The 12,197-nt window shown below is 40.1% G+C and overlaps 1 protein-coding gene across 1 annotated transcript in view; it reads right to left on the bottom strand.

The window, feature by feature from the left end:
• The window catches only part of CERKL (ceramide kinase like), a 118,117-nt gene that overhangs the window by 27,967 nt on the left and 77,953 nt on the right, over window positions 1-12,197 (bottom strand). The window contains exon 2 of the mRNA XM_057746280.1: window positions 218-349. Coding sequence (XP_057602263.1) covers window positions 218-349 — 132 coding nt within the window. The remainder of the gene's footprint in view (window positions 1-217; window positions 350-12,197) is intronic.

The raw sequence follows: 12,197 nt of genomic DNA, 5'->3' as shown, positions 1-12,197 counted from the left end.
ACACTGATATTCAAATAGAAATAACACAATTAAAAGAAGACAAAACAGTTGAATTATAATCCTGGAGCTGGTTGCAGTCAGTTATTGAAGCATATAAACAAGCTTTAGAGATTACACGTAGCTTTCCAAATTTGACTTACGAGCAAACTCAAAGTTATTTTGCTTCCTCAAGTATGATTTTTTTTTAAAGGCGAAATTATATTCTGAAAATACTTACTTGTTACATCAGTCTTTATTCCCGCAAGCTTCAACAGTGGTTCAACCTTCCCATAATAGACCTGAGTAGCTTCTTTTTTGTGGCTTTGGGGGTTAAGGAGTATTTTTAATGACTTCGGTCTGTTTGAAAAACCTAAGAGGAAAATATAAAGACAAAAATTATAAAGTCTCTGTGAGCATTTTTTTTCTTTCCCTTTAAAACCACACACTAAGGCCAGTTAAGATGTCATACATGTATTTCATTAGTATTTGCTATTTTTCTTAGAAATTCTTGCAAGAATTTCCTGCATATGGCATTATTTTCAAACATTTCACATTTCTAGCACTGAAATAGGAATATCCCTCTTAAAGTAAGTCCTGAGTTATAACAAAGCATTTAACTCATGAAGGAAGGTGTGAATAAAAGCAACATCATACATATTAGGTGATTTTTATGTATATTTACCAAATCACCGATAGTATATCCAATGTTCCTTTAGCGTTTGTTTCTGGGGGGAAGAAAGCAATGGACTGTAACAAATAGAGAAGTCCATTCCCCCTCCTTGGATAAATACGCTCATTATTGCAACTGGGCATTCGGTAACCCCAGGGCTACCCAGGGCCGGCCTGCTGGGGAGCCCAGGGCGGAGTGGAGGCTGCAGGGTCTGTCAGGGCCAGCACCCAGAGCCATGCACGCTGGGAGCTAAAAGAGAGGCTTTGGGTCAGAGTTCAAGCCTGAAAAGGGGCCCAGGGAGAAAGAACTCTTCCCTGGGGAACTGCGAAAGCAACGCCTCTCAGCGGGGATTCGGGGATGCCTCACAGTTGGGGCTGAGATTTGATACCACACTTTTCTGGGCCTGTGAGATGCTTGTCACTTAGAGCCCAGTTGGAGCAGGTGCAAAGCAAATTTTCTGTTGTCAGGAAGGGGCAGCAGGGGACAGAGGAGCCGGAAGAAAGCTGACGACTATTTCTTTCATGGTAAGCTCCTCTCACAGGGCCACGCTTCAAGGTTAGGAAGGCAGCTATGAGCACCCATTTTTAATGAAACCGTGACTGAAGCCAAAAGAAAAATGTCCATCTATCCATGCCAGTTTTTGTGCTTCAAGTAGAGACAATATTTTGTTTCTTATCATATTTGATATAATAAAAAATTTTCAACAGCAGACATTGTTTGAATTCAGGCAGCATCTTGGCTGAAAACCAGACAGGACAACGCTGAACTCCTTACCTCTTCTGTAATTAGCCCTGGGCTCCCATTTTGGTAAAAGGCCTCTGCCTGTCTCCTAATCACCCAGTCCTGAAACCTCAAAGCCCTGCTCAATTCCTTTTTTTATGTTCTTTCGACTCCTACATTCAAATGAGTGCCCAGATTCTTGAGGTTATAACTAGCTGCTTCCATGCCTCTTGCCCATCCTGGCTGTCACCCTCTGGCTCTGCGTTCTCCAGGGCACCTCGCAGGCATCCCGCAGCTCCCCCTTCCAGTGCATCCTCAGACATCACAGCTCCCAGCAGCTCTGCACTGGTCCAAAGCACCAGGGCCCATCACTGCCTGTGGGGCAAGCCCAAACCCCTGAAAATGACATCCAGAGCCTCTCCCAACCAACTCCAACCTATCTTCTCCCCTTCCTCTCTCACGCATACTCAAGAAATACTTATTGAGCATTTGTGCCGAGTACTGAGAAGGGGGAGAAAGTCATTAACATGCGGTTCATGCTTTAAAGGGGGAAGACATATCTACAAATAGAAACAGTACAAGACAGAACAGATTTGTTGACACAGAGGCACAAAGTGCCCTGGGAGTGCATGAGAGGAGGGTGGTTAACTCTTACCAGGGATCCTGAAAAGGCTTCCTGGAGAAGGGAGCATCTGAGTGGGCTTTGGGCTCATGCTGTTTTCACTACTTGCCATTCCCTTCTGCTTCACACCTCATCCTCCCCTTAGCAAAACAGCAGGGGTAGGGCCAGGGAGGAAACACCAAGCAGTGAGACCAACACAGAAAATGCTCCAAGCAAACTAAGTGCAGGGGGTTTTCTGTTCCATTGCCGCCTCCCCTTCATGATCCAGACCCACTGTGTTACTTGCCAAATACCAGGTCTGCCAGGCCTTCTTCCTCTGTTCAGATGTCTTCCGTTTCCACTCTGCCCCATCTCCAATCCTGTGAAAATCTGACCACTTCTTCAAAGCTCACCTCAAATACCACTTCCTCACTACAGCCTTTCTTGATCACCCACAGAATTCACCTCTCTGGCTTCTTGCTCCTATGTCACTCTCTGTACCTCTATTATCTATTTTTTTACATCATTTATACAAAAAGCTCTGATAAAAGGCTCAATGTCTCAGGACTCCCACTGGCCAAACCTCGGACAACACAAAATGGAATAAAGACAGTAACATTATATGTACTACAGTGACTTTTTAAAAATTCCAACTCCAGGAGCCATACCAACACTAAATATATATATAAATAAAGGAGAAGGAAAAACTTCATCTTAGAGTACAATAACAACTAATAAATACAGCAAAATTATAGAGTTAGAAAATCACTATTTTCAACCATCATAATAATGATGGATTTAGGCAAGAATCCGCCATGGATGCTAAAACTATTGGTGACAGTCAGTGGGGGAACAAAATATTTACTTATTCTTCAACTCCGTCCTGCCCTATTACTGTATTTACAGAAGGTAAAAAGGGATATTTACAGTAGGCAAGTTTGGCAGACACCTCCTCAGTCAAGTGATCAAAGTTAATAACACTCTGAGTGATACAGATGGACACATGTGCCTCATGTATGAGATACACAGCACGAAGGACACACAACTTCTGTGGGATTCCTGCCCCAAGTGTATAAGGTGGACCTAACATGATGAGACACTAGGACAAACCCAAGTTAAAGGGCATTCTCAAAATACCTGCCTTAAAATTTTCAAAAATGTCAAGGCTATGAAAGACAAAGAAAAGCTGAGAAACTGTTCCAGATTAAAGGGGACTAAAGAGATGACAACTAAACACAGCGTGTGATTCTGGGTTGGGTCAAAACAAAACAAAATTGCCATGAAGGACAGTATTATTAACCTTTAGCCAGGAAAGACTAAGCAGATTAACCTAGGACTCAATTCTATTAAAACATGACAAGGTCCAGAAACTTGTTTTAAACCCCAGAGTCCAGACAAAAGATCTAATTAAGTTTCCCTTACCTGGTAAATTTTTTGGAATACCCTCATTTCTCCAGTAGGGACAGACCCAGTAAGAAAGGTGTCTAGGCACCAAATTGCAGTACCCAAATGCTGTCATACAAACCAACTTTTATTCCCCTTTTCCTATATCACGACTGTGGAGGAACAGATGTTTGTGGAACTGAGAAACAGTCATTTGGGACTTGTGAGGATAAGCACATTGCAGTTGAAGGCTTGTAGACTTTAAACATATATGTATAAAGTGCATGCTATATATCCTATCCAATCTTTGTGACACAATCTTCTTAATTAGGCAGGAAACAGGCTAAAATTATTTTTAAAGACTTTCTAAAAGGATTTAAGGACTTCCCCAGTGGTGCAGTGGTTAAGAATCTGCCTGTCAATGCAGGGGACACAGGTTCCAACCCTGGTCCAGGAAGATTCCACATACCGTGGAGCAACTAAGCCCGTGTGCCACAACTACTGAGCCTGTGCTCTAGAGCCCGCGAGCCACAACTACTGAGCCCACGTGCCACAACTACTGAAGCCCACGCCCCGAGAGCCTGTGCTCAACAAGAGAAGCCACCGCAATGAGAAGCCTGTGCACCGCAATGAAGAGTAGCCCACCACTCGCCGCAACTGGAGAAAGCCCACGCACCGCAACGAAGACCCAACGCCAATAGAAATAAATAAAATTTCAGAGGACTTACGCACAATAATTTTATTTTTAAGCTTCAGTTAACAACAATAGCAATGACAACTAAATCAGAAAGTCCCATTCCTTAGACATTCTGGTCAATCGAGGGGTTTTTAAATACAAGTCAACAAAGACATTTTTTTTTAACCGGAGTATGTATTCATGTTCTCATTTCTCTTTTGCTTTTAGATGCACTTAATACGATGACTATAAAGCTAGAGTCTAAGCATATATGAATTAGGTAGCAATTTGATATCAATTTAGAGATCAGGAAGGAGATTTCTACCGAATAAAATAGGATTTTTTAAATGTTCTTAATTAAGTGGAATAAAGAGATAATTAAAAAGTCTCCAACAGCCGCTCCTTCCATGCTCCCTCCCCAAGCCTCCTCCTATTCCATTCAGCTGCTTGAACTCCTATGTTCCCTCTACCACAGTGCCCTTGTACCTGCTCTCTCCACTAGCTGCCACCATGGCCACTTTACCCAATTAACCCCCTCTTCTGTTTGTTTTGATCTCACCTCAGTCATCACTTTCTGGGGAAAGTGGGAAAGCCCACCACGGCCTCCTTGGCTTTGTGACTTTAGCTAGTTCATTTCTCCCTTATCATTTGTTCTCACAAGTCCATACACTTCCCCATCGTGATTCTAGCACTGCTGTAATTTTATATCTATTTACTATTCTTCCATATTAGACTGGAAACTCTTGAGTTTTTCTCCACATTGTATTTCCTTAGTGCAGGACACATAATAGGTGGTAGAATACTTGATGAATGAATACAGGACAGTGTTAGCTTTGGGCTATCTAGATAACAATGACATCCATTCATTTATTCACAAATAACTGCAGGCCTGCGATTTGCCAGGCTGGGTTCTAGAAGCTGAGGTTCTATCAGTGGACAAATCAGTGGACAAGAAAAGCCCCTGCCCTCATGAAACTTCCATTCCAATGGGGGGAGACAGAAATAAACAAGAGAGTTCAGAGCATGCTAAGTGGTGAAAAGTTCTGTGGGTAAAAGTAAAGCTCAGTACTGGGAGAGAAGGACGAAGCTAGAAGAAATGACTTGCTGGCCAGGGAAGGTCAGATCATCCAGAGCCTTGCAGGCATTTACAAAGACTTTAGCTTTGGTTCTGAGCTAGAGAAGCAGCGTGGAGAGTTTTGAGCAGGGCAGTGACACCACCTTAGGTGTTAAAAGGATCACTCCAGCTGCCCTATGGAAAGTAGACACAGTAAGGGTAAGGACTAACAAAATAAAGAACACTTGCAATATTCTAACACTGTGTGCTTAGACACAGTGCTTGAAGTGGACCTTATAGGAAAAGTTAGATTCTAGATACATCTCCTTATTGAAGTATAATTGACATATACATTAGTTTCATGTGTACAATATAATGATTCGACATTTGTATCCACTGAAAAATAATCACCACGATAAGTCTAGTTACTATCTGTCACTATCAAAAAAAGTTATTTTCTTGTGATGAGAACTTTTAAGACTTACTTTCTTAACAACTTTCAAATGTATTTTGAATATATTTAGATATATTTTGAAGGGAGAACGGACAAGGTTTGTTTCCTATTTGGATATGGTATATGAAAGAGAACAAAGAAGAGCCACGTGTGTGGCTGAAAAAGGGAAAAGAAAGTATATAAGAAGGCTAAGGACTAGTGAAAGTGGCAAAAACAGTATGTTGTGGTCTCACTGGGGCTGAAAGATTTTAGGAGCTGGGGGAGTTGAGAAAGATTTTAGGAGTTGGTGAGCTAGGAAGACAGAAGGCAGCAGCCACATGGAGGGTAGGACACTTGAAACTGAGACAGAGTTATTGCTGATGACAATAACAAGATCTGATGAACTTCCACATTCATGAGAACCACATAGAGGGGCTTCTTAAAACACAAATTTCTGGGTTGCAGCCTAGAGTCCTGGACTCAGTAGTCTGGGATGCTGTCTGAGAAATTACCTTGATAACTAGTTCCCAGGTGATGCTGATGATGTTGGTCCAGGGGCCACACTTTGAGGACTATGGTACTAGAAATATGATTATGGGAGAAAATGGGAAAAGTGAAATACAGGTCAGGACCCCTGAAGGAGAAGAGGTGAAAACTGAGTGAAATGTACAAAAAAAAAAAAAAAAGCAAAACCCACATCACATGGAATTATGAGAGCAGTAGTGGAGGGAGTGACAGTGAGACAGGACCTAAAGTCCTCAAGGACTGGCAGAAGGATGCAGTAGGCTACACAGGACTGCAAGTAATGCCAGTAGGTAGTGTCTGATGGACTGAGCTTCAATGCTGAGGATTTTTAAGAGAGTACGCTGAGAAAATGGTCCCCAAATAGCAGTGAGATGCAAGGAAGACATCAAGACATCGACAACACCTCCAAGTCCAGTTGTACGAAAGGCATGGCAGAGAAAACAGCTATCACTCGAGAGGACTGCAGGGGACGCTGTAAGCTCCTGAAGAGCTGTGTCTCTCTGCTAAAGCAGAAGTGAGGGGACTATTTGGAAAAGTGGTTGACAGTATAGATTTTGATGATGATGAATCACTCATTCCACAGGGCAAAATAAAATGGGGCCTGGAGTTAAGGAGAATGGGAGATGGTTTCAGGTTAGGGGGTACACAGAGAGGGCCTTACAGGGATGAGAGTCTAGGTGATGAAGGGCCTCAGGCAGCAACACAGAGTGTAAGAGAGAAACATTGTGTGCAGCAATTGGGATTGGAGGAGAGGAGGGTGGTGATGAGTGGAGTCTCACCCCAAGCACACAGAACTCTCTGGATTCTGTCTTCCCTCCAGTCAATATCAAAGTTAGGGAAGAAGCAACGTTGCTCAGAACTACAGTTTTTCCAAAGCCCCTTTCCTTCTGTGTTAACCATCCAGTGTTGGAGTCTAAACCCAGGTCTGCCTATGGTACGTGGTTCCACTCTTCACCAAGTGACCACAGTGCAAATGTCTTTATATTTAAGAACCATATACATAGTCATTTTCTGTACAGATTAAAATACACACATTGTACAGGATTTTAAAATCTCATTATTCAGCTCATTCCCTGATATCTAAGTTCCCTACCTGAGGGACAACCACTGCTATCATGTTGAGAATCTATTCTGTGTATATACAAAAATGTATGTATATGTTCTGTGACTTTTACATAGATGGCAGTCATCCCATATTCTGTGCCTTGCTTTTCCTTTTACAATATTTTGGAGATGATTCCATATCACTATGTAAGTGCCATCTTACTTTATTTAAAGCTGCCTTTAGTATATTGCCAAATTACTTGCCATAGAAATTTGGAGTTGCAACAACAACAACAAAAAAGAAATACCAGAGTAAAAGAAATTGATCTTAAATCTTGGCTCCTCCGTTTGCCAACTGTGTGACTTTGGCTTACTGTCTAACTTCTCTGTTCTTCAGTTTCCTCATCTGTAATGTGGGGATAATAAGAGGACCTCTCACAAAAGGTAACTGTGATGATTACATAAGCAAATGTAAAGTGCTTAGAAGAGTGCATGGCACCTAGTAAGTACTCAGTTTACCTATTATTTTTACTACCAATTTACACTCCACCAGGAACTTAGTGTCTGTTTTCTTACATCCTTGAAAACCTTGTATATTTTCCTTTTTTTTTTTTGATCTCTGACAATCTGAGGGGTGAAAAACTGCATATCATTCTAATTTCAATTTACATTTCTCTTATTATGAGATAGACTGAGAAATTTTGCAAATGTTTAAGAGCTACTTTTGTTTTTCTATGAACTGTCAGTTTATATCATTAGCCAGGTCTCTCTTTGTATTGTCTTTGTCGTGTTAATTGTAGCACTGCTCCATAAAGTGAGAAAATCCACCTTTTACTTGTTATGTGAGTTACAAATATTTTGCCCAGTGTGTCAGTTACTGCTTTTAATTTTATTTATGCTGTTTCCTCTATGCTGAAAGCTTTCATTTTTATGTGCCAGTGGTTGAATTTATCACTTTTTTTTTCTTTTATGGCTTCTGGGTTTTGAGTCACATTTAAAAGCTCCCTTTGTGACAAAAAAAATCCTCTATATTTTTCTAATAACTTTATGGTCTCGATTTCATATTTTAATACTATCTGAAATTTATTTTGATATATGGTACAAAATTGGGGGTTGACTTTACTTTGTTCCAGGTGGCCATATATCTGTCCCAACATCATTCATGGCATAATCCATCTTTCTCTTACAGATATCAAATGCTGCCTTTAGATATACTAAATTTCTGCACATGTTTGAATCTCAAGTGTCTAGTCTGAGATCTATTGATTTATTTATGTCAGTATCATAACGTCCTATAGTTTCATAGCATGATTTAATAGCTGGTAGAGTTCCTTACTACTTTTAAGAATTTCCCTGTCTATTTTTACTCATGATCTTTAAGATTAGTTTGTCTAGTGTGAAAAAATTCTCCTGGTATTTTATTGGGATTACATTAAACATAAATTATCTTAAGGGCAATAACACTTTTATGAGATTCAGTCTTTCTCTATAGAAACATGGCATGCTTTTCCATTTTAAGTCTCCTGTGTCCCTCAGTACCATGTTAAAACATTTTTCAGATAAATGCTGAACAAGTCTAGGTTTTTCATCTTTTTTGCTGGTGCCATCAATATGTCTCTAACTCCATCCCCTAACCGGCTACTGATGGCATATATATATATCAAGACTATTGATTTCTACACCTACCACTTAATTTTCTCATTGTTCAACATAGATATTCTCTTTATTCTCTTGGATTTTCCAGTCTAATAGTTATTTCATCTTCAAATAATGGTAATTTCACTTTCCTCTTTCCAATTGTCATACAAATTCATTTTCTTCTCTAGTGTACTTGCCTTGGTGGGTTTCACCAGAAGAAGGTGACTAACAGCGCTAATGAAGGATACTGTTGTCATTTCTAGAATTTAATGGGACTCCCTCACATGTTTCTCCTATAGGCTTTAAAATGAGACGTACATTTATCATGCTGGTAACAGCCATCTATTCTTATTTTATTAAGGGTTGCTTGACACTCATAAGTAAAACCAAACTATACTTTTCCTTCTTTGGACGTCATTGTCAGATGTTGATATTCATTTCATGCAAGCTCTACAAATAAAATCTGGGAGTTTTCCTTATTTTCCTAAGATCCAGCATAACTAAAATATTATTGAAGTTTCCTTTTTCTTAAAGGTATGGTGCATATCCCTGTGAAAATATCAGAGTTGGTGCTTTTTTTAGGAGTAACAAAAAGATTTCTGCTTCTTTGGTGATAATTGGTCTTTTACATTATCCGTGTCTTCTGAAGTCAGTTTGGCCATCTTTATTTTCCTAGACAACATGTTCATTCATTTCATCCTGCTCTTAAAAGGCAGCCCAGGTTGCCTCCTGGGCTCTAGATACCATCCTCCTACTGAGTAGTAGTAGCAACACTATTTCCTCCTGATAAGCAGAATTGATCACCTCTCCCAGCAAAGCAACTTCATTATTACCATCTTTTCATTTGCTGGTTCAGTCATATGGTTCAATAACGTGTCCAGGTAATTTTCAATGTCCAATTCAATTAGACCATTGTCACGTTCTCATATGAAAGATTCTTTTAAACTAAAAGCTCTAAATCAGCAGAGTTCAAAGTTGTAGAGGCCAGATACAAAAACACTATGAGTGGGTCACAACAGGTGACTTCACTCATTCATTGGTCCATAGGCCCATGTGTTCTGTTTATGGAATTAAAAACTATTTTAACATTACAAGATTTAGTCTCCCAGGTGGGAGACAATATAATAAAACAGGAAACATGGTAAGACTAGTGAATCCCATACTTGTCAGACAATTGCTTCACTGTTTTTGATGTGAACAAGTCCCTTGGTCAAAAGAAGTATTGTACAGGATGTAAATTCACTGAACATGGCATTTAGTAGGGCCACCAATGGTAGTGGTGGCAGAAATATGATGGACAGGAAACACAAATGCATACCAGAAGTATGCCCTCATAGCAATGAGGCCAAGCCACTGACCTCTCACAAAGGAGAGGATTCAATGTGTCAACCTGCCACCAAGTCGGTTGACTGGTTACTCTGGGATACAGGGTGTATCCAGGGCTCAAGGCTGATCTGTTTGCAGGTAGAGTACTCAGCTGTGGTGGTAGTCAAATCAGCCTTGGTGAGCAGCACTGCTTATTGCTAAATCCCTGTATTTTTCTCCTTCCTGTCTTAAGGTCATTTTGTTTATATGTTCATTGTGCACGCCCTGGGTTTGCTCTGAAAAGATGCTGACAAACATCTATAGAATGGAGCATCTTGCATACCTGGTTATTTCCTCTTCTAGAATAAATTTTCTTTGGGGAGCATTTATGTAAAACACAAATCTCATATTCTGTTCTTATCCTGTGAGAGTCATTCATATACTTTTGCTTTATACATCTTTCCACCAACCCCCCAAATTTTTACTTCCAACTATTCGGCCAAGCATTTCACCACTGTCCATGCACTGAGATACCTCAATCCCTCTGGCCATCACTCCTTAATAACTAGTATCAACTGTTCGAAGTTCTGACTTCCAGAAGGATCTCTCTTCCCTACTATCTTTTAGGAACACTCTTGAGCGGGGCTGTAATGCTTCGGGAGCTCACTTCTATTATACCATGCAGAGCTGTCTCTGAATTATGCCCTATTTAGTTCCCTTAGTCAACTGGTCAGAGAATACGTGTCATGAGGCCATATATGTGGGGTGACGGGGGAAAAATGCAACAGTTGTAGGCCACCAGCACATTCAATGCACTAGGACCTTCTCCTCTAGCACTTTAATAACATTAGCTATTTTAAATAGAAAGCTGTTTTATACAGATAATTTTATGATTTGCATCAACTGAACTTTGATCAATACAAATGTTTAATAGACACCTCAACTTTAACACATTCGAAAGTGAAATTCTGCTTTTCCCCACCAAACCTGAACTATCTACCCACCAATCTTCCCCTTCTCACTAAATGACAACTTCATCCTCCCATTCACTCCAGTCAGAAACTTAACTTTACTTTGAACAACTACTGAAGCCTTAATCCTGTTGTTTTTTTAAGAACTTTTATTGAGATATAATTGACATACAATAAACTGCATATATTTAAAGTGTACACTTTGATATTTTTTTCTTATCAGTAATGTATACATGGCAATCCCAATCTCCCAATTCATCCCCCACCGAACTCCCTCCCCCCACACCCGCTTTCCCCACTTGGTGTCCATATGCTTGTTCTCTACATCTGCGTCTCTATTTCTGCCTTGCAAACAGGTTGATCTGTACCATTTTTCTATATTCTGAATATATTTGTTAACATACGATATTTGTTTTTCTCTTTCTGACTCACTTCACTCTGATCCTGCCTTTCTAATATGCACTATAATTCTGGTTAAGCAAACAGTACCAGTTGCAGAAGCAACATGATTTTTAAAAAAGAATAGCTCTCATTTAGGAAGAATGATTGAATTAGAAAATCTCCATGATCTACCCCTAGTGAAATAATCAGTTCAGGCCAGAATAATCAATGCAGGTTAAAACCATTAGATGCAATATTTACTGAGGACTAGACAGTCCCTTGGTCCCTGAGTACCACCCAACAAATTATCTACTAGTTTCAAATAAAGACACTACAAAGGAGGGATCAAGCTTTTTCACCTCCTTGACTCAGGGATCAATTTTCACCTTGGAGAAGTCATCTTAGCCTCATTAACAATGGGGAAGTCAGACATTATGTACCACCTGAGATGATAAAATATGAAGTACACATACCATTTATGAAGTATTCTTGCCCCAAATTTTCAACATAAATCTAATTAAGTCTTTAGATTGCAAATCCAGTTTAGAGTAAATATAGGGAATATAAGAACAAGTTAAATGAGGTCCCCAGGAAGCAACCAGATAGGGGCATAGCTCAAAGTCTGTGGTCTTCACAATGACAGCCCAGTATCACCCAGCAGCTCATTGCAAAGGCCCACACCAGATCCAGTGAATCAGAATTTCTGGGAGTAAGGACCAATAATCTATATTTAAACGGGCTAAGTGATTCATGAATGCTAAAATGTCTACAGGACAAATAATCCAGTCTCTTCCATAAGTCAACGTCAGAGAGAATA

This window comes from Hippopotamus amphibius, chromosome 8, assembly GCF_030028045.1.
Source record: "Hippopotamus amphibius kiboko isolate mHipAmp2 chromosome 8, mHipAmp2.hap2, whole genome shotgun sequence".
NCBI lineage: Eukaryota > Metazoa > Chordata > Mammalia > Artiodactyla > Hippopotamidae > Hippopotamus > Hippopotamus amphibius.
This window is presented reverse-complemented; position numbering and strand designations above follow the sequence as displayed.